This window comes from Gymnogyps californianus, chromosome 4, assembly GCF_018139145.2.
Source record: "Gymnogyps californianus isolate 813 chromosome 4, ASM1813914v2, whole genome shotgun sequence".
Lineage (NCBI taxonomy): Eukaryota > Metazoa > Chordata > Aves > Accipitriformes > Cathartidae > Gymnogyps > Gymnogyps californianus.
In genome coordinates, this window is record NC_059474.1 from 32,078,012 (window position 1) to 32,099,183 (window position 21,172).

Genomic DNA, 21,172 nt, shown 5'->3' on the forward strand with positions numbered 1-21,172 from the left:
TCAGATGTACTTCATTATTATCCACTAATTTAATGGAATTTGTTTTAGCCTTCCAGAAAACACCTGTTTTCCTGTTCAGGCATGGGACCTGAATGTTTGTGTCCTTCAATGGTGTACAGCCTTCTTGACTGCTGGCTCCCCCTCAGAGCACATTCACACTACCTGGCCCTACCTTTCACTTTTTAAGACTCAAGAAAATAACATGCAACAGACAATCGTGAGGATTTTTAGGGGCCATCCTGCTTCCAGTGCATTTAGCATGGTTTTAAGCGGACTTTCAGAGGAAAGCTGCAGTCCCAGGATCTACTGTTTCCTCCAAAACCTAAAGAAAATGGCCACAGCACCTTAAGATTATTGAGACTTTGGCTTTGCACAGTGCTACGTGCATTTTAAAGTTTATGTGTTTATGTCCACATGCATACAGTGAATATGGTGTGACTTTTAAAAATGAAGTAATTTGTTCAGAAGAACAACTCTGGTAGCATGCGGTTAATAAGCCACTAAAAATCAAATACCAAAAATCATAACATCAGCTATTTTACTGCATTTAGAAAAAATAAAGAAAACGCAACAACTAAACATCATCAGGAATCTTAGCATGAAATATCAACTTTCGGTATCTATTGGCATCACAAACCTTTTTTCTAGTAATGAAATAAATGACTGTGGAATAAAAATATATCTATTAGCATCTATTAGTGTTTGGCAGACATCCATGCATATTCTGGCAGAATTTCTGTAACTGTTTTTTAGTATGACTGATTGAAGTGCGAGTGCTCACCTGACATTTTTATTTAGACAGCAAACACTCAGCTAAAACAAATTTTATGACTGTTGCAACATCAACAGTAAAAGAAAGATTACCTAGCTAGGAACTGGCACTTCATACTAAGGTCTCACAGAAACACTAATAAGACTGTTCTACTAAAACCAGATACAATACTTACAAAAAGGAACAATTAATAATTCATTTTGCCCAGTTCATTCTAGAATACTGTCTAGAGATATTGTAAAGCAGCCAGAAAACTAGTAACTGTGCCAATTAACTTGTATTTCTCTCCAGTTTATGTGGAAACTGATATCGTGTAGCCAGTTAGATTAAATATTTTAATGTTTGCTCTAGGTTCAAAGTAAGTTATGTATGGATGAGCCTTTAATGACTTTATGAAAACAGAGCATCCCGTGGATACTGCTCATAGAAAGAATTGATTTCTCTGGATCTAGAACATGTAAAATCTAGTGAAGATTTTCTTTTTTTCCTTTTTGATTAGAGCTGCAGTTAAATTAAATGAAATTAAAAGAGCTCTACCTAGTGTGCCAAGCAGTTGGTCTTTTATGTGTCTTGTTTAATGACAGTGAACCTGTTGCTACAGGATTTTCAAGGTCCTCCCACTGTGAGTTCTCACAGACAGGCCCGACCCGCCTTGTCATCACTCCATCACCTCCTGTTCTGCAGCTCCTCTCACCATGGGGCCGAGCACCAAGTGTCCTCCACTGCCTGACACCAACAATTAGAGTCTGTGAGAGGAAATACCTTGCTGTTAAGGTCCCTTTAATCGCCTGTGTATTTGTCTTCCTTGTGAATCAAAGGCAACCAGGGAAATTAACACCAAAGGACATCGAGCCTGTGCTTTATTAAATAGTATCTTTACCAGAAATCTAGAGGAGATGCAGAAAAAAAATGAGACTTGTTCACTGCTAGGCCCATATTGTAGTACTAACACCGGGGAGCTTTCAATCACTTTACATTGGCCAGAGATCCAATGAGGCTGCTGTCTTCAACTGTGCTTAATACTTTATCCTCTTGTTTGCTTGCTGATCACCAAAACACATATGAGAAATGGGCTATCAAATCTGTTCTACTCCAAGTCAAAGACTGACACTTTTATTTGTGCTGAAATAGACCTCACTAACCTGCTAGTTAGAGAGAGTACTGAGATGTACCCAAAGAGGTTGTGCACTTTTTGCATAGTATATCTTTAAAGCAAGAGGGAATATTTTGATAGAATTGTGAAAGCTCTTAAAAGCATGCTCACTTGCTATTCTGCTAGGGAATTTTTACTGCTACAGATGAGTAGTGTCACTTGCTTTTTTATATCAAGTCACGTGTTCTGTGTTTTTTAATTGATCCAAGTTTGTACTTAATAACTAAAATTTAGTACGCAATGACTTAAAAACCCCTTATTTTATTTTTAGAGCAGCCACTCTCCTAAATGCGTGTTCAACCAAAATACCACAGGGCAGTTGTTTTATGCACAGGAAAAATTTATTTATTATAATGCTGAACTTTATAGGCCAATGGTGTTAATATTTATTTAATATTTATTTAGGGCTAGACTAAACCTTCTGCCCTGTTTATGTGATAGCACATAGTTTCATCACCTCAAGAGAAATAAGCTGTGCTAGTCCCTGACCAGATGTGGATATTCACTCTACCTCTCCTGCTGGCTCTGTTGTAGCAATATTTCCAACTCACAAGCAGAGTTCACTATTCCCTGCAAATATTTGAGGATAAATTGGGAAATCATGAAGTAGGTCCACAAAGAGACTTAGGCAATACTTCTAATATTGACTTATAGTCATTTCGCCTTTGTTTTGGGAACACTGCTCCAGAAACTGAAGTTAGCCCTGGATTAGGAACCTCACAGTGGATTCATTGTACTGAATATTGGTATCTGTGTTAGGAGCCGTCTTGACTCTACAGTTAGTGGAGAGTTAACCAATACCATTCATGAAGTCTTGTGTGCGATTCACATCAGTAAACCAAATGCTGACATATAGCCAGGTGAACCAAAGGTTCATATGCTGATTATTTTTAGACTGCAAATGAAGCCAACACCACTAACTCTGACAGACACCTTCATTATTAAACAAGTGAGATGAACCTTCCATTCCTCAAATTTCTTCATAGGTCATGGACAGAATTTGAGAATAAAAATCACAACGGTCAGCAAGGTAAGTAAAGGCATGGGAATACATAAATTACTCAAAAGAAAGATGGATGCATCTGAAAAAACAGTCTTTGGAAGCTGGTTGCTGGCCTGCATTCCTGATTTAGGTGCCAATAGTCCGAGCCCTGAGTCATCTCTTGGCTTGAGCCATCATTTTCCCTGACTGTGTATGTTGCTTGATCTTAACTTCTACCTTAAAAAAGTTCTTTTGAAAGATTTCTTTTTTTCACCATTGCCAGAAATATCAACAATATTGAGACTTCTTAAAAATGCATTTCTCAGAAATAGCTGATGCCACAGTACATCATTTGCAATTCCCTAATTCACACAACTTGAAGCAATAGTGTACACAGTTAGGCATGACTGATGTTCTGCTCAATACACTGATCATTTATAGATTTTTGCCAAAGGGACTCTGCAATTACAGGTTTTACAGCACTTTCCACTCTAAAAAAAAATTGGCTTGTTGTGCAAATCTTGAGTTATTAATTGAAAAATATAGCAATGTTTTCAGATTATGTTTGGCTTTGCTCTAAATCTAAAAATAGTGTGTGTGTGTTTTTGTTTTTGTTTTTTTTTTTTTTTTAAGTACTCCATCTGAAAGTTTGTATTTGATGTAGTCAAAATTTACTGCGTGTTGGAAAATACATAAAATTGAGAAAATATTTAATTTCAAGGATTAACAACTGCTATAAACATAATCAGTAATGTGTGAACTTCTAAGCTGCTTAAGCAGCTTGGTCCATTTAAAGATCTAAATGGTTGCCTATAGGAAAAGCATTTGAAAGTATCAAAGTGTCTGGAGTCTGCAGAATAGAAAGTCTTGTAAAAAACAGATTTTTATTTATGTATATAGAATTTCTGAACCAGAAACATTGAAATAACAGCCTTTCTGCTTTCTTGTCTTTCTCATTCCAGTCCCAGATGAAACCAAATAGTATTAAGTAGGAAAGAGGGAACTACAAGAAATTATTACTTCAAATTCTCAAAATGAGAAAAGATGTTTGACTAGATATTTTGAGTGCATTTTTAATCCGATTTTAATACAATGCTATCCAATCTCTTTACCTACTTTGTTATTAGCATTGTCAGTAGTAATAAACAACTTATTTTTGTTCTGTAATATTTTGTAATATGTTTTAGTCTGTTTGTAATAATATAAACCAGAAAGAGTTAGATTGTTGGTATTTCCAAATAAATATCAAAATTAGTATTTATTTTGTTCTTTTACAGCAGACATGCAAATATGCTATATTCTTTTTTGAAGGCTTTCACACCTTACTTATGGCTTTGTCATTCATGAGTCTTATGCAATGTCATTTATCCGGTGAAGTGTAAGCAGCAACGATCAAACAACGGCTAGTTAAATTGCAAAACATGAGACATGAATGTCTGAATAAAGATCCAATTGCATCTGAAAAAAATAGCACTAACTACCCCTAGAACCAAATGACTTCAATCAATAGGCCTTATTTAAATAATCATCTCCCTAATACATGCTTAATATTTCCAAAAAACCATCTTAACCTCGTGAACTCCTGAGCTGTAAAGAGTTAAACAAAAGCCAAAAGTGATTAAAAGGCAACCACATTTCCATTCACAGTCTAGCTTGTTCTCATGTACACGGAAACGTCAGCAAACTGACTCCACATGGCATGAAGTTCCACCTAATATTTGTAATATTAAATAGAATGCTGTCCACAAAAAACATAGCAGTGAAGTCTGGGCAGGAAGAAGGAAGAGACACACTCATATGCATATGTACAGGTTATAAAGTGTATGTCAAAAATACATTTATTTTATACCACCATCAACACTGAAGTGTTAGGTAGTTTTGACGCTGAAGAAGTAAGCATAGAGCTTTGAGTTTTATTTCTGATTTTACAAGCTGTTAGCTATGGCAAACACTTGTTGCAGCTCTATTCCTCTACTATAAAACTGAGGTCATTACATCTCTATGTCCTGAAGATTTTTTAATGACTTTCAGATAGCTTTTAATCTTGTGTGGTACATAATTGCTAAAGATGTACAAAAACCTATAATGTTGCGTGGCTGCTTGAAAAAGTATTTGAAATTAGCTGCGAATAGTAGGGCCCGTTATAATCAGTTTGCATGTTTGGGCATAATTTAAAGGATGTGGCCAAATACGAACTGCCTCAGAAAAAGAAATACCAAAGAGTACCACCTGTGAAATCTATAAAGAAAATGCTTATTAAATATGGGTCACAGTTTGGGAATTATTTATGAACTTCAACAGCTGAAATAGAACATCCTGACCAGACAGCTCCATAGCTTTTACAGTACTAATTAGCACTGTGGCTTTGCTCTCAAAAACTTTTTTTTAACCTATTCTTCTCCCTTAATAAGCAAAAGAAAAGAAATAATCCGAACCAGGATAATGCAAGAAAATGTCACCGACAAAAATCAGACATAAATCAGAATGCCTGGGGCATTTGGATATTTTGAGGTACTTTTCAAGCTATATTTGAAGTACAGTAGCAAACTATCAAGCAAAATAAATGACGAAGAAACCAACAGAGGTTCTAGAGACCTATAGCGCTGAGAGTGGTGTGTTCCCCAGCGTTTATCACAACAATACATCCATTTGACAGTGTCTAGCAGACAATCACTAATAGATTTCACATACCAACACCAAAGTACATATAGTATTCAGAGAACATACGTAACAGAAAAGAACAGAAAAACAACCTTCCAATATTCTGGAAGTACTTAGCCAAAATAAAAATTATGTCCAGTGAAATACTCCAGATGATAACCAAAATTTCCTGCCATACTTAAAGACAGACAGTAAAGTTCACACTAAGTCAGCAAATTCCACTGACTTGAACAAACCCATTGGCATCCATGTTTGCTAATTGAGACATCAAATAAATCAAAATAGATTTTAACGCCAAGTAACAAGTTAGTATCTAGAGGAAGACTGAGATGTAAGGGGCAGCTGCAATTCAACCAGGTACTTTGTAGGATAGTTTCAAACATCTTTATTAGTACCACACAGAAAGCTGGACTGCTTTTCAGAAAGAGAAAATATCCTGTTCAGGAAACAATGAATAACCTTCACACAGATATTTGTCAGGTCTGTAATCCTACACATTCAAAACCCCACACTTGAAGCCTGTCTTTCATCACTTAGTAACATAACACTGTATTCCACAAAACAAATACAAGGAAATGAGAAAACAAGTAAATATTTACTCACCAGCCTTCTCCTTCTCTGAAATAACTGGCATAGCCTGAAAGAAAAAAATAAATGATACCACTATTAAAAAAATAAGAATATTAGAGAAACATTATAAGATCTTAAGGTAGATTTTATGAGTGTCCAGAAGGTCTGGAAAGAACTGAGGTCTTACTCTGTTAAGCACTCTGGAGAGAAACATACAGTTCCCATTTGAGTGTCTTATAATCTATTATGAAACTAATGACTGTTAAAAAAAAAGGACTAGGAGAGAAGGGAGGAGATGGACTTAACAAGATATTCCAATGATCACATTTTGAAATAATCATCCTAGGATACATGCCCACAAAATTTCACTGGGAAATTACTAAATAATTCTGAAGGAGTGAAGACAAAAACTGTGTGGCTCAAGATGAGACTAAAATGCCAAATCTTTTTTCTGCAAAACTCAAGTAGAGTTCTGCCATTGACTCCATATAGTTAGGACTTGGGCTCAAATGTATGTTGTTCTATAACATACCAATTTCTTACTTTTTATATAATTTTTCAGAGACAAGTCATAGAAGTGTTTTCATATTGGCTGTACTTGTTTTTGGACTTGGAGAATTGGTTTTCTTTACAATGGATGTAAAAATCTTTCATATTATGCTTTTCTTTCAGACTAGTGCAGAAGACCTTTCTGAGTATATTTTTCCTAAAATAAGTAGGTTATAGATTGAATGAATAATAAAATGGAATTTATATGGCACACATATAAACAGAATTAAAGAATGTGCAGATATGATAAAGGTAAGAAAGGCTGGATGAGAAATTGGATTGGGTATGCAATGTATGCAGAACTGTCATGTGAGTTAAGGTATAAATTTTACATCCCTTTCACTCATGTCAGTCTAGCCTTTGTTCAGCGGATTTTCCTGCTGCAGATTTCACAGAAAAAGAAAGACGGGAGTGATGGACAGAAATCACAAAACAACAAGTTTCAGACTTTCGATAGAGTTCCTGAAGTAGACTTTGAAAATTTCATTTCAGGATTTGATTTGTCCTGCTATATAAAATAGTATTTTATAGCATTTCCTGGATGATATTTTGTACAAAATTTCAAATAGAACATGTCTTAGACAATATATATTAATAAATACCTTACAGATTAACAATAGCTATAAGAATCCTTTTGTGATTCTTTGTTTCACCTGTACTCTGACTAGTTAAATATCTGTTGCTTGAGTCTGACATTCAAAAATCTCATACCATCAGACTAATATTAAAACAACAGCAGCTCCTTGCATTTCCCTTTCTTTTTACAAACATATATTTGTTCGGAAGAAGGACCATTTTGCTCCAGTAATGCAACAAAGGCATTAACTTCCATAGACTGAAGAAAGTTAACAGGCCAAAGAAACAATAAAATCACAGAACGAATCAAGGTATCAGTTGCAAAGAAAGAAAAGGTGTATCATGTATAGATTTTTTTAAAAATAATTGATAGAATTTTGAAAACCAGTATGTAATTTTCTTCTCTTTCCCAGACCTAAGTGGTTACACTGGCTAAGAAAAAAAAGAAAATAAGAAAGAAAACCCTAGATTCACTATTATCATTTGTCTGAGAAGGAAATTTGTAAAGAGAGAACTTTGTAAAGAGAAGAAGGTGAGAAACAAGCAAACAAACAGGAAAAGAAAACCAAACAGAAGAAGAAAAAAAGAACAAGGGAATATTAGTGTAAATTGAATGGAAGGGTCAGGACAAAAGAAGGAATATGGGGACCGGTTATTATCACATTTTAATGCTGAGTTTTGTTAGCCATAAAAAACCCAAAGAAGGTGTGATTGCTTCCTTTAAGAAAAGCTTTGAAGACAACATTGAGATGACTGGAGATGTGGTAACAAACAGTGTAAGCGCTGAAATCATAAGCTGTGTCATGGAAAAAGAGACAACAGTTTGATAGGGACAGCCTTTGTAAGGTCTAAAATGCAAGGCCAAGATGAACAGCTGTGATTCAGTGAACTGGGGGGAAGCAGTTACAGGACTCAATGGGGATATGACAGAGTGACAAGCATGGAAGATAATTTCTCTGGTGGCTTTATGATAGACTTAAATGGACTTTAATCACATTGTCTATAACTGCAGTGTGAGTCACTGGTAGTGCCTTTGGCCTGAATGAACACTTCTGAATCAGCTCCCATCATCATTCATATCAGCATGCGTTTTTTTTTTTTTTATATCAGCATATCAGATTTTAAAACATTATTAATCTTGCCATTTGTCACTTCAAGTTATTTCCTGGAAATATACGCTATTTCTAATTGATGCTGATTTACATGTTGATTTACGACCAAATGTAAATTTTAGTAAATTTGTTAGATGGTAGCCCTAAAAGTTTTTAGGGCTGTTTAGTGGGTTTAGCCCAGGTAAAAAGCTGTAGCTGGAAATACATAGAACCATAATGCCTCAGGGCAGATGTGTAAGTAAAAAAATTAGTACTTCTATTAAGTAGGATGAAGAAGCACTATAAATTCCAGAAAATTTAAAGGTAGAGTGAGGTTTACAGATAAAAGTACTTCCTATGTTCCTACAGTAATCTTGTAGCAATTCATTAAGACTAATGCTAGAGAGACCAATATGGATTATGCAAATTGCCAAAAGTAAGAATTTTAAAATCAAGTCAGGTGCATGGGAAAAAGAATAATACTATAAATAAAATAATAGAATAAAGAAATATATTCAAAACAATAACATCACAAAGTATATAAGTTTTCCTAGAATAATTAGAAGGACATCATATGGTGGTGACTACATGTCACCACCATTTTTCACTACTCCAAGTCCCCCATAGTGCATTATGTAAATATAAAGACTGCTTTTTATTGCCTCACTTTTATTCTTGATATCAGACTTAGTCCACTTTTTCAGCAAACCATGGTTCCATTTCCTTCATGTGCTTTTAAAATTAGAAGAGCTAATCTTCTCCGATTTGGTCTTATTGATTAACTGCACAAGAAAAAACTATAGTATTTTCCAAGAACCAAATATTTGCTCAAATTCATGTGAATCCAAGTAAAAAAAGAAATTATCTCTAAAAAACCCCTTATAGTTGCATCAAATTAATGAAAGTAAGATCTTTTCTTTAGAACAGAATAGGAAGCATATTTTTCCAAAGAATATCAATATTCTTCTCATTGTAAAGACTGCAAATAACATGAATGCTTGACTCGGAATGTGGTACTGTGGCATACTTATAAATTCATAACTGTTATAATGGCTTCAGAAAGATGCTTTCCTTAAAATAATGTATATAAACAAGCAAGTCTTGCTCAGTAATTCTTTACAATTTAAGGAGAACTCATATATATATATATAAAATATTTTTAGTCAAAGGTTTAGATTTGCTTAGTTTACAGAAAAATTGAAAATCTTCCTATTTTATTAAAATATATAGTAAATGTAAAGTCCCTGATTAAAAAAAACAAACCAAACCAAAAAAAACCTCAAAAAACTACCCTCTTTATCCACAAAGTACAAAGACATCTTGGACGATACTTTCAAACATGTCTGTTTTCTAAACACAGTGTAATTCTGCTGAATCAAGATGTAAAATGAGCTAAAAATTCTGTAGAATGTTCTGTTGCTGCTTAAAAGCTAAGAAAAAAAATCCTAAATGAACATAGCATTTCTTGAAAATTTAAAATAAAGTAAACCACGAGCCAATTTTGTTCAACAAGATCTCAGACAGTCCTACTATTGGTTTAGTTTTTCGTTAATACAGCTACACATGCTGCTTACATGCTGCCCAGTGGGAAAACATGATTGTTACTTATGAGAAATGCTCTCATCTCCAGTACAGTTTTGAATTCACTGGAGACCTTCTTCCAACGAGTTCCATATGTTCCAAATGAATTGCATTCCCAGGAAGTGATTTAACATTTCTGGCAACGGAGCAATTAAACCGGATTTTCCTGCTTGGCCAGATGGGTTCACTGTAACTTCACATTATTTCTCACTCTCCTCACAGAGCGAAGGAGCTGGACTAACAATTTCCACATGATTGGGTCACATGTGTTTAAAAAAAAAGCAGACACACGCCCTTTTTACACCCCCTTCACAGATTTCAGCAAACACTCCCCATAGTCAGGCTCCTCTCTATATTTTTAATCGCATGTGCTTTTAGCAGCACCAAGAAAGGGGAGGGGGGGTGGGGAGAAAGAGAAAATCTCTATGAGACCATTGCTGAAATATACTCAGGATTTTATTTTAAATTAGAGAATGTGATTTTTAACCTATGAAAATCTTACTTGAAATGTCATATTGAAAATTTTTGTATGCATCCTTACTGTATTGGAACTGATTCCCTGTAAATATATTACGTCTGCAAATATGACTGTAAAGTGCATGTAAAACACTATATTAGACATTTTTCTTTAAAGTTGGAGTTGCCTTGCTCAGATAGAAATGATTACCAGTAATACTGGGTTAAATAACCACTTCCTCTGAATTTCCTTAGAAGTTAGGTGGAAATGCTGTCTTCCAGCAAGAAAGAAAATGGTGGAAAATTCTGGTAAATCAAAACTTAAAATAAAATTTTTGCACAAATGAAAAGTTTTGTTTGACCAAAGTAAAAATATCTACTTTTTCCTGAGCTTTTAAGAATATTTTAACAGGAAAGAGAAGTAAATATGTAAAAAAAGCCAATAATTTTGAACAGCAACCATTCATTTCGGGAACGCGCAGTTCTTCACTATGAAAAGAAGAAAGAAAAAATCCCTCCCCACCCCCCAAATTAGCTTCCTTCCATTACAGAGTCAAAATTCACATATTTCATCTCTGAGCCAGGCTAAAAAATTAGCACTGTAGCTTTCCAGATTAGAAGCGGTATAATCAGTAGATGTGTGCAGTGTCTTGGTGGTGAAAGGGGGAGGCGTTATCTGCAAAGAAGACAGAGCGCATTTGGGAGCAGCGGTGAGGGTACGCTGAGCTGCAAGACTGCCGTTGTAAAAAGCTGAGGCACATCCAGTCTGACCTGAACACAGCTTGGCTCTCCCTTAACTGTAGGGCAAAGCTATGTTTTTTTTATACTGATTCCAAACCTGCAGACAAAGCCATTATTAATAAAATTAAACTAGCTATCTTTTTGTTTTCTTGCACTCACATAACATGAACAGCTCTACCACAACTGACTCATCTGCAAAGGGCTACACTGGATGGCAAAGGTTTGCATAAACTGGCACGTTACTGTACAGGAGCATGTAACATACAATTTCTGAAATAAGTATCTAGTGACATCTATTTATTTTTTTAGTATCTCATAAACCAATCGCAGTGAGTCTATATTCCAATTTTCCAAACAAGATATAGCATCTTTATTTTAAAGGCATTAACTCCACATTTTTTTCCCAGAATAATAGTTCTGCTTTTTCTTGGATTACAGAAGATAAAGTGCATTTGGCATTACGTGAATTACATTTTCAATACTGCCATCCAACCATGATGGATATTCTACAAAGCCCTTCCATCATAGAAGGGTGTCAGCTATTCAGTCTTTTTTCAGGTATGCATTTGAATAAACATGCTTCGATATTTCCTTGCTAATGATCTGATACATCTTGATTCACAAGCATTTCTCTACGATTTTGCCTGTGGAGATAATATCTTCTACTGTCCAGGGTGAAGGGAAAACTCCAGGACAAACATTGGCATACTGGGATTTGACTAGAAAGGGAAAATGCAGCCTTCATAATAACTGTGACCAGGTGACTCACAATTGCTGAGCTCAAGCTGTTATAAATGCCCTACCTTATTTTTGGAAGTGCTTTTATGGTAGTCGCCTTTTATTCCTGCAATTAAAAATCATGGTCTAAATTCTCACCTTAATGGATGCTTCTGTTATACAAAACTGTTAGTAAGAATTGTTTTTTTCACTGAAATGATTTGCTTCAAGACCAAATCCATGTTCATATTCTAAAAACCTGGAAGCTTTATATTGCGTTAGAAGTGTAAAAGAGACCAACCTCCAAAGCTTGCAAACATAAAAACGAATGTTATATTTAGTTTTTAAATAGGATCATTGATTTAAAGACCAGAAACAACTATGTAGATTGAAATATATCTCTGTTGTCTTCTTTCTACTCAAATGATCAAAACACACAAAAATCTAAAATCCTCTAAAGAAGAATGATCTACTGAGCTTCTGACAAAAAAGAAAGGAGGTAGTATCAACACAATATACAATTACCAAGAAAGGACTAATGAACTGAATGACAGAGAACTCTGTTCCAGTAAATAAGAGCAATCTTGTACCTGAAGACTGAGGTCAACAATGCTCAGACAGAAAAAAAAAATTAAGCATTATGTAATTTCTCATCAAACAGTGTACGTTCTGTATCATCTGGAGTCCTTTAATAGACATTTTATTTTATTTAGAAGGTATGCTCCAGTTTTCTTAATTTGGATTAGTTAAAATTAACTGGGTTAATTTTACAGAAGAAAAAAATCCACTATCATTCAGATGGTTTGAAATTAGGGAAATACTGCAGTCCATAACCAGAAATTTCCTCAGTTATATCCCCATTACAACAAAATATTGAATAAATATCTCTACCGGAAATGGTTTTTTTTTTAAACCAAAGCTGTTCATGTTAATGAATCAGATTAAGAGAGTAAACATGTAGAAAACCCTTTTGGAAATACTAATTAATTTCGAGTAATCTTTTGGTGTTAACATTGAACTGAAATCATAGCAATAAAGTAGAAGAAAAACCAAGAATGATTATTTTATCGTTCAGAATTATTTACAAAACATTATTTTAGTAAACTCGTAAGTTTTTAAAGTAAGTTTTCAGTTCTCCAAAATTTTTGCAATTTTAATTTTTTTTTCATCTGGATAAGGAAAGAGAAAAAACAAAACCATCAACTTTCAGGGCAGACCAGCTTTAGGAGGGGAATTTAGCAAGGTCTTTCTCCTTTGTGGTCTTTAATTTTACTAAAGATTGCAATTACTAGAAGTAGAGCAGAAGGCAGTTCAAATCCACCCAACAATAAAGCTGCATCAATTAACTGAATTTTAAAAAGAAATTAATGTCACGTTCAGAGGTCTCTGGCTAAGTTTATGACAACACTATGAATCTAGTTCTCGTGGAAGTACAAAGCTGTATGCTTGCCTGCATATGTTCTCCTCCAGTCAGTTGTATACCTCTCCCCAACTACTTTGTTTTCTGTCTAGATATTTCTGTTTGCTTGAGCCTCTTTATGCCACTGAGGTCATGCACAGAGACCTCTTCTAGTTAGTGCTGGATGGTTGGCAGTTCTCCTTCCATGGGGCACTTGCCAAGAGCCTGCACTTGGGGTGGTCTGGTAACTTCCTGCATCTTCTTCATTCGGCTGGTGGAGTGTGACACTTGCTGGATTGGAAGTGCAAAACAAAGATGCAGGATAACTGTCTTGTGCTCTGTTTGGTGTTATTGTAGACTTTCCACAGATCAGGGTAAGCTCCCAATGCTCCGAAATATGTCAGGACCACATACAGCTGGTTTATATGACAGATAAGACAACAGCCTGTCTGCAGCTTGTCCAGACCATTAAGTAGAATTTGGCCATAATATAGAATTAAGTCCTTTCTCTTTAGGGATGCTGAAGTCTTCAGAGCAGCAGCTGCAAGTTCCTAAATATCCTGAAAGTTACCATCACACATTTTTTGAAACATAAGTATGATTTTTTTAAAATTAGCAATTGTTAGACCTCAGCTCATTTGCATATCAGGACTTAACTTGGAATGAAAACAAATGTGTAAAATAAACTTATTTTTGATACTTCCCAGGAGTTCACCAGATAAGGAACTCTATTTCCACTTGAACTGCTCTTTAATTACTGGGGTGGACATACAGTACTTCAAAAAGGGGTCAGTTAAATTTTAGTTTAATGTTAAGGAACATTTATATAGCTTTTGGTAATAACAAAACCTGTGCTTCCTCCAGTTCCACCAAGCATATGTATCTCTTCCCTAAAGAAAACAGAACTTGAATGTTAACACCAAAGCTGAGATGTGACACACTACCTCTAGAACTGGAGCAGCCCCAAGAGTGCTCATGCTTTTCATCAATCACCAGAGGTTCTATTAGGGTTCATTTACACATAGAGAACTTTTTCCCAAGCTCAGAAGTCATTTGTTCAGCTAATGTTTATCTTATAAAACCTTTTACAATAACAAACACATCAATAAACCCTGAAACACTGGCAAAGCTGAACTACTTGGGAACCAGAGGGCACCCAGCTCTATAAGGCAGCAGTAAAAGATAATTAAAGTCTCATATTTCCCATTTGTTTCAACATCATGTAATGTCTACAAATGTGATTTTGCCTTAAAGCCCTTAGATCTGGGGAATGCTTTTACATGGCTGGCAGGAATTCTAGGTGATTTCAGTCTTTTCTCATCTCCTTATATATAAAACTTACAATCTTAGAATAAGTCCATATTTCATGTAAATAAGAAATTCTTTCAATCATATGATGATAGAAGGTAAAATTTATTACATAATGACTCTAAGTTACCAAATACCTTTGAGCACCTACTTGCAGAGTAAAAGAGGCAATTAAAACCAACAAAATCATGCTATTCCTGTCTTTCCCTAACCACCTCAAAGAAAACAAAGGAGCCCTTTGCCCTTCATCCCAAGAAAAGCAAGTCACTCTTACTGATTTTGGAGGGTGTAGACATGAAAATCAGGAAGCTCATCTCATTGCTGCAAGTGCCAGAGTCTATCATAATGCAGAAGCTGCGTATTCATGAGCTAACTGAGAAAAGGTTAGCAATACAAATGATCAGATATGTAAATGAACAATCTGATTCTAATGATCTTTCTGTGAGGTCAGCCCAAATGCAATGGCTGATTGCTATCTACATTTTTGAATTCCACTAATGTTAGTCCCCTGGATTCAGATCTCACTGAGGTTAGCAGCAATAAAATCATATTTGAGTTTCTTGAATATTATATATGAAGGATCGGTATTTATGCTGGTCAAGGAAGACCTCACTGTGTTCAGCTTTATGTTCTGAAAAAGAAAATCAGGTGTAGAGCATTGCAGCAACTTATTGACACCTATTGGGAGGGCAGGAACTATTGACACCTACTAACACTCTGATCCGGTGTGAGTTTGCTCTCTTGAATCTCTGCAGGTAACCCCAGCTGGCTACTCTTCCCATTGTTAGCAGCAGCAGGGTGCTACAACTATTTAGAGTTCTCTCTTTCTCTCTAAATAAAAAAGCAAGCCCCAATAAACTGTTTTTTAAAATGTGGTACATATGTTTTGGCACAAATCTTTGTGCTCACAGTCTCATGTGAATTCAGTCACTGTGATATTACATTTGTTGGACCAGGTGGGAAAGGATCAAAAGCAGATCCTCAGGGAGGCTCTTGATCTTGAGCTTTATTCGAAGCGTAAAAGAATCAATTACTACAAATACTACGTCTCTTCTATGATGATGAAACCTTTACTGTCTGCAGAACATCATATCATAGTTCTTTGCTCAGAAAGCCGAGGAGTCACATAATAGTGATGCTAATCGTGAGATGATGGAGAGAGGAAGGGGGTAGCATGCCAGACAGAAACAGTGATAGGTTTGGGAGAGTCAGTGGGGTGCTTTATTGTGGAGAAAAGTGCATCTAACTTTGGAAAGTAGCAGGGGTGAGTATGAGAGAGTAAGTGCCAAATTAATGTATTTCAGTAAGTTATCACCAAGTCAGCTAGATGTGATAATTACCATGTTTCTTCTTGGTTTACTAAAACATAGAGTAATACAGATTAGCGTAAACCACCCTATTTGCTTTTACAAGGAGAAGAAAACTGGCAAGGAGTAGAAACACACAAGAAGACAGTGGCTTTGTCTTGGGTAGGAGGAAGAGGTAGAAAGGAGGGGAATAAACACTAAAATACACTACCCAGATCTTGTTTGCTTTTTTGACCGTATTCTTGGAATCTCAGTTTGTTCGTGCTCCAACATACACGTGTAGCAAGTGTGAGCTCAAAAATCACCAAACACCATTACTGTGACCTTACTAAGTCAGTATTTCTCTAGGTCATCCAAGAGAAAGAGAGCTGAAATGGAATGGGTTCTTTTGAGTGCTCTCTGCGTACGTAGTGCGCTAATCTTTAAGCCCTTGTCAAGGTTGTGGGTGGCAGATAGAGGCAGTAAAACAAAAAGACTTCTTCTTTTGGGTGAAGAAGTAAGAAAACTTGCTTTTTAGTTCATTCAAGAACTTCTGTTTCTTTCAAGATAATTGATATAAAAAAAAGTTGGAAAGATATTGCTTATATGAAAACAACTCCCTTTTTTCCAAAAGACAGAAAAAAGAAATAAAAATATATAACAAGTAAAAATGAGAAGTCTCTTTATCACTGGGAAAAGAAACAGGAGCTTTGTCTCCTAAAAGGGCCTAAGGAAATGATGCAAAGTAGGTTTTTTAATCCAAATACAACAATGAAAGTTCTAAAAAATACCCCAAGCCCTTGAAAAACCTCTTCGGAAAACAAAACATTCATCTGCACAGCTGTTTTATGCTAAAATGCTTGTAACCAAATCCCCCTTTTTTGTTTGAGAAAAAAACCCCAACTATAACCATTTCTACTTTAATATCTAAACTCTGGTCAAACTGAGTATCAAATTCCCTTTGCTCATATAACCAAAAGCTTGGTTCCTCTGGTACAGTTAATAAACCAGAGAAATACACATTTCATCTGCCATACAGTTTCCTCAGCTGGAAGTATTACCAGTAAGAGTGCTACTCCAGGTCTGTGGTATGACCAATTCCTATTACATTTCTTTAGGGTCTTGCAACATCTTGCTTAACTTGGTAATGCCCAAGCTAACATTTCGTAGTACATACCTACATGGACAGACACCAGCACAGATAACACACATGCTACACATCTTCCATTTCTGTGCAGTAGTCCCATTTTATTCCCAGGTGCCATCTGTCAAGCTATGATCTTTGATGTCATAAAAATCCAAAACCCAATAGAAGTACTCATACATCTATGAAGTTCTGCTCATGCTGCCGACATATTTTAAAAGCCTGGGAGGAAGGAGGGGTGTTTTGCAATTGACTGCAGGGGATTCTGAGTTCCATTCACCACCTTAAGGCTCAGCCGTATATGCTGCCGGTTAAAGTTAGGATGAGCTTACTGCATGGTTAAGATGACAGGCTAGCTATTACTTTTCTTAGAGTAAGACCACTGGGGATGGTCGTGGTCTGGTATTAGAACAAGAATACTGGTTGGACAATCTTTGTGCCAGTTACAAATATTACAAACACCTATTTTTTCTCATCTTTAAAGTGTAAATAATAATGCTTTACCTTTAAATGGGATGCTTGGGAGCTTTCAAGTGCCTAGAAAAAAATTCTGCAAAGTATTTTGATTGTTCTGTGATAGACTTTTCTATGCATTATATATAAAAGTGTAATATATTACAAGATCAGCACATAACAAATCAGTTAATCTTAACTTTTGAACATATACACACTTTTTTCTTACAATTGCTAAGTTTTTTACTGTAAATCATCTAGCATGCTATGTATTTCTGTAGCTTGCATTCTGATATAAAAATATTTTCCAGTAAGAAGTTCCATATTTTAACCCATTTGTTTCTAAGACTTTGATTGTTAGAATCAATGGGTGTTAAAGTAGACACATCTCCTTACATCATAAAAATGACACTGCATTTTTTATCTTAATTAACAAGTATAATAATTTTCTATTCAAACAATGGCTAACCATAGCTGGTGAAGGATGTGCTCTGTCTGAAAAACCTTTATTTTATAAACTCCTTTTATGGGATGCTTAAAAGTTGGAGATATTCAATGTTGCCATTCATTTATCTAACATAAGTTCCAAACATTATTATATTCTATATATGATATGTTTCTACTTCATGGAAAAAGAAATCGTTACTGATACAGAGCACAATTCTGCTAAAGTCAGTGGGAACTTTGCCAATTACTCCAGTAAGCGAAGGCTCAAGTTGATGCTGCCTGACTCATAATCTTCCTGTCTATGCTGTGTCCATTTCCTTGTTAAAGACACAGTTCTGTGTGTGCATATATGGATATGCATAAAAGATAATAAAATCTACTATTAAAAGCCAGGATTTATATCAAACCTTTTACTAATTTCTACATTTACTATGAAGACAGCCCTTTTAAGCTCCTTCCTTTTCCAGAAGTTCTAAAAGTGGTCTTCTTTTAGGATCACTTTATTTATTTATTTTGTTCTGAATTTTATTTTTGGTTTCTGCAGGCACTAAGCAAAGAAGTATCTCATCAATGTCTGTGTTCCCACGCTATTCCCATGAAAATCTCACTCAGGCTTGCAGACAGATGCACTGCAGATCCTGAGAGCAGTAAGTGGGTCCAATTCTGTGAAGTGCTGGGCATTTTCTGTATTTCCCCAGGATCATGCCCTAATAGTACAGTTTCTTTCTGAATTGTTCCAACTTTCCCAAACTTTGTGTGGCATATTACAAAAATGTAGTTCACAGTTTCTAAGCTTTCAAAATTTTCCAGAGGGAAACAGCACACAAGAGTCCAAGTACACTCTTGGCTTTCATACCAATACCAGTCCCCTGAGGAGAGTTTGAATTATTCCATATTTTAGTTGAGAGGGACTATTACAAGTATGAAACATTTTCTACAGAAGCACTTTGACTGAATCTTATGTTCACACTCAACTCTCCTAGAACCAATATTTCACAAGCATTTAAAAATATTCCTGACCATTAATGATGGTGCAAAGAACTCTAGAAAGCCATGAATCCTGTTTCACCACATGAAAAGAGTAGGTGTTTTTTTGAAAGCAGATAGTCTGCAGACTGGCAAAGTAGATTTCTGACAAAATAGCTGTATTTCATATGAAAAAGATTTTGTGAGAAGAATTATATGAGTAGGATAAATATAAAATTTTAAATCCACCCACATTAGTCCCTAATTTTGTATGTAAAATTAAATTACAGAGTTGCCACAGGAAGGGTAGATGGCTTTTTTTTTTTTTAATGATTTTTCTTGTGTCTTGGCAGCAAAGTAAGCAGAAATATGGCTTAGTGAAAATAAAACACCCAACCAACAAACAAAACAACACTACTGTACCAATCCTTCTACTAGTGCCTGTTTTTCATTGGAAAGAATAGAAGAATGCAGTACCCTTGACCACCCATGTACTTTAGACCTTCCAAACTCAATGTTTGCATGCTGAACTCGATGAGGAAGGAACAGGCTGTGTATGAAGCAAGCTGCAAATCTTGCTATGTCTCTCAAGACAGAAGTATAGAATGAAAGTTCTATTTTATATTTGCCTGTGTTTCGGTTTAAGAATAAACATGGTGACAGCGGTGGAGGGTACTCAGCACCTTGCAGCTGCTGAAAGAAAAAACCCTTTAGCAGTGAATACCAAAGAGAGTGAGAGAAAGAAATAAGCCAACCTACAGATAAAATAGATCAAGATTTTTCGGTCTGCCTTTTTTATGCTCATTTCTCCATTATTTTGTACTTCTAGTCTAGTCAAAATCTAGACCATTCTGATTCACGTTTCATAGGCAAATCCTACTCCCTGACATCTGGGCTTAGCATGACTTAGAAATAGAGGAAGAGCCAGAAGTGAGAAACCAACAGGCTAGGGACTATTTAGAGAAGCTGGATGTATTCCGACTTGTGAGGCTAAATGAAGTCTACCGAAGCATGCTGAAAGAGATGGCTGATGTAATTGCAGAGCCACTAACATCAGTGAAAAATCGTGACAACTGTGGGATGTCCCTGGTGGCCGGAGAAAGATTTACACTCATCTTCAAAAGAGGCAAAGAGGTAACGATCTCTAAGCTTGTCAGCTCACCTCAGTCCAGGGAAAGATCATGGAGCACACCTTGGAATCTGTTTCCAAAGACATGAGTGACAGGGAGGCAATCAGGAGTGACCAACATCAGTTTACTAAGAGCAAATCATCCTTGACCAACCTGATTTGCCTTCCAAGATGTAATCACTGGCTATGTGGACAAGAAGAGAGCAGTGAATATAATATACCTTAACTTTAGTAAGACTTTATACACTGTCTCCCAAAGCAGTCTCATTTGGAAGCTGAGAAAGTATGGACTGGAAGAGCAGACAGCGAGATGGGTTGAAAACTGGCTGGACTGACATAATTCAAAACTGTCAAACCATTAAAACTGACATCTTCAGCTAGGGTATCTAGTTCAAAACCAGCTTATCTCTTAGAGTTTTTAGAATGAGGACGGAACTCATTTGTTTTGAGTTCCTAATGGCATCTGGATGCATCTTTTAGGTGCAGGACAAAATGGTTGAGAAGATAATGCCAAACATTGCTGAACACAGAAGAGCAGCTCGGCACTCAGTCTGAGGAAAAGACGAAATTCTGTGAAAACTAGAATCAGTGAGATTTCAGCGAGTCCCCAAAATAACAAAGGATTGGGATGCTGACACACAGGGAACTTGTGGAAGCTGAAATAGCTCCTGCTATGTGTACTGAGCTTGGTTTATAGAACTACAAAGTCTAAGAATTTCTTGTGAAGGCATCAAAGGAAGGCATGAATTCAAACTTGAAATCCAAGCAGGAAAAAGATGTTGGCTTGAAGCATACCCTTATAGATGCTGCAGATATATGACAGATTGTCTTGAAGTACTTTCCATGGACATCAAGAAAACAAATTATGGCAGCAGCAGGAGATAGTGTTGCCATAAGTAGTAATGAGAAATTTTCATGGGTTTCCGAGTGGTCTGAGAAAACTCAATCTATGTTTGTGAGAATGTGACAGCATTTACAAGTGCACATAGCTTCAAAGCTACATTTGAACAGGACTAAATAATCTAAACTTTCAGCTTAATAAACACCACACAAAATACCATATATTTCAGCACTCGTTCTCCTGATGGGTATATGTCTTATGAAACCTGAATATTCCTAACTGACTCACAGTACCCTGTGCAGTCCTGAAATACTGCCATTAGAAGCATCCACTTATCTAGTTCTAGAGAA

At 35.8% G+C, this 21,172-nt stretch overlaps 1 protein-coding gene across 1 annotated transcript in view; it reads right to left on the reverse strand.

Annotated features, from left to right (window-relative positions):
- Positions 1-21,172, reverse strand: part of DLC1 (DLC1 Rho GTPase activating protein) — a 235,260-nt gene that overhangs the window by 128,337 nt on the left and 85,751 nt on the right. The window contains exon 5 of the mRNA XM_050895583.1: positions 6,172-6,205. Within this exon, the coding sequence (XP_050751540.1) occupies positions 6,172-6,205 (34 nt within the window). The remainder of the gene's footprint in view (positions 1-6,171; positions 6,206-21,172) is intronic.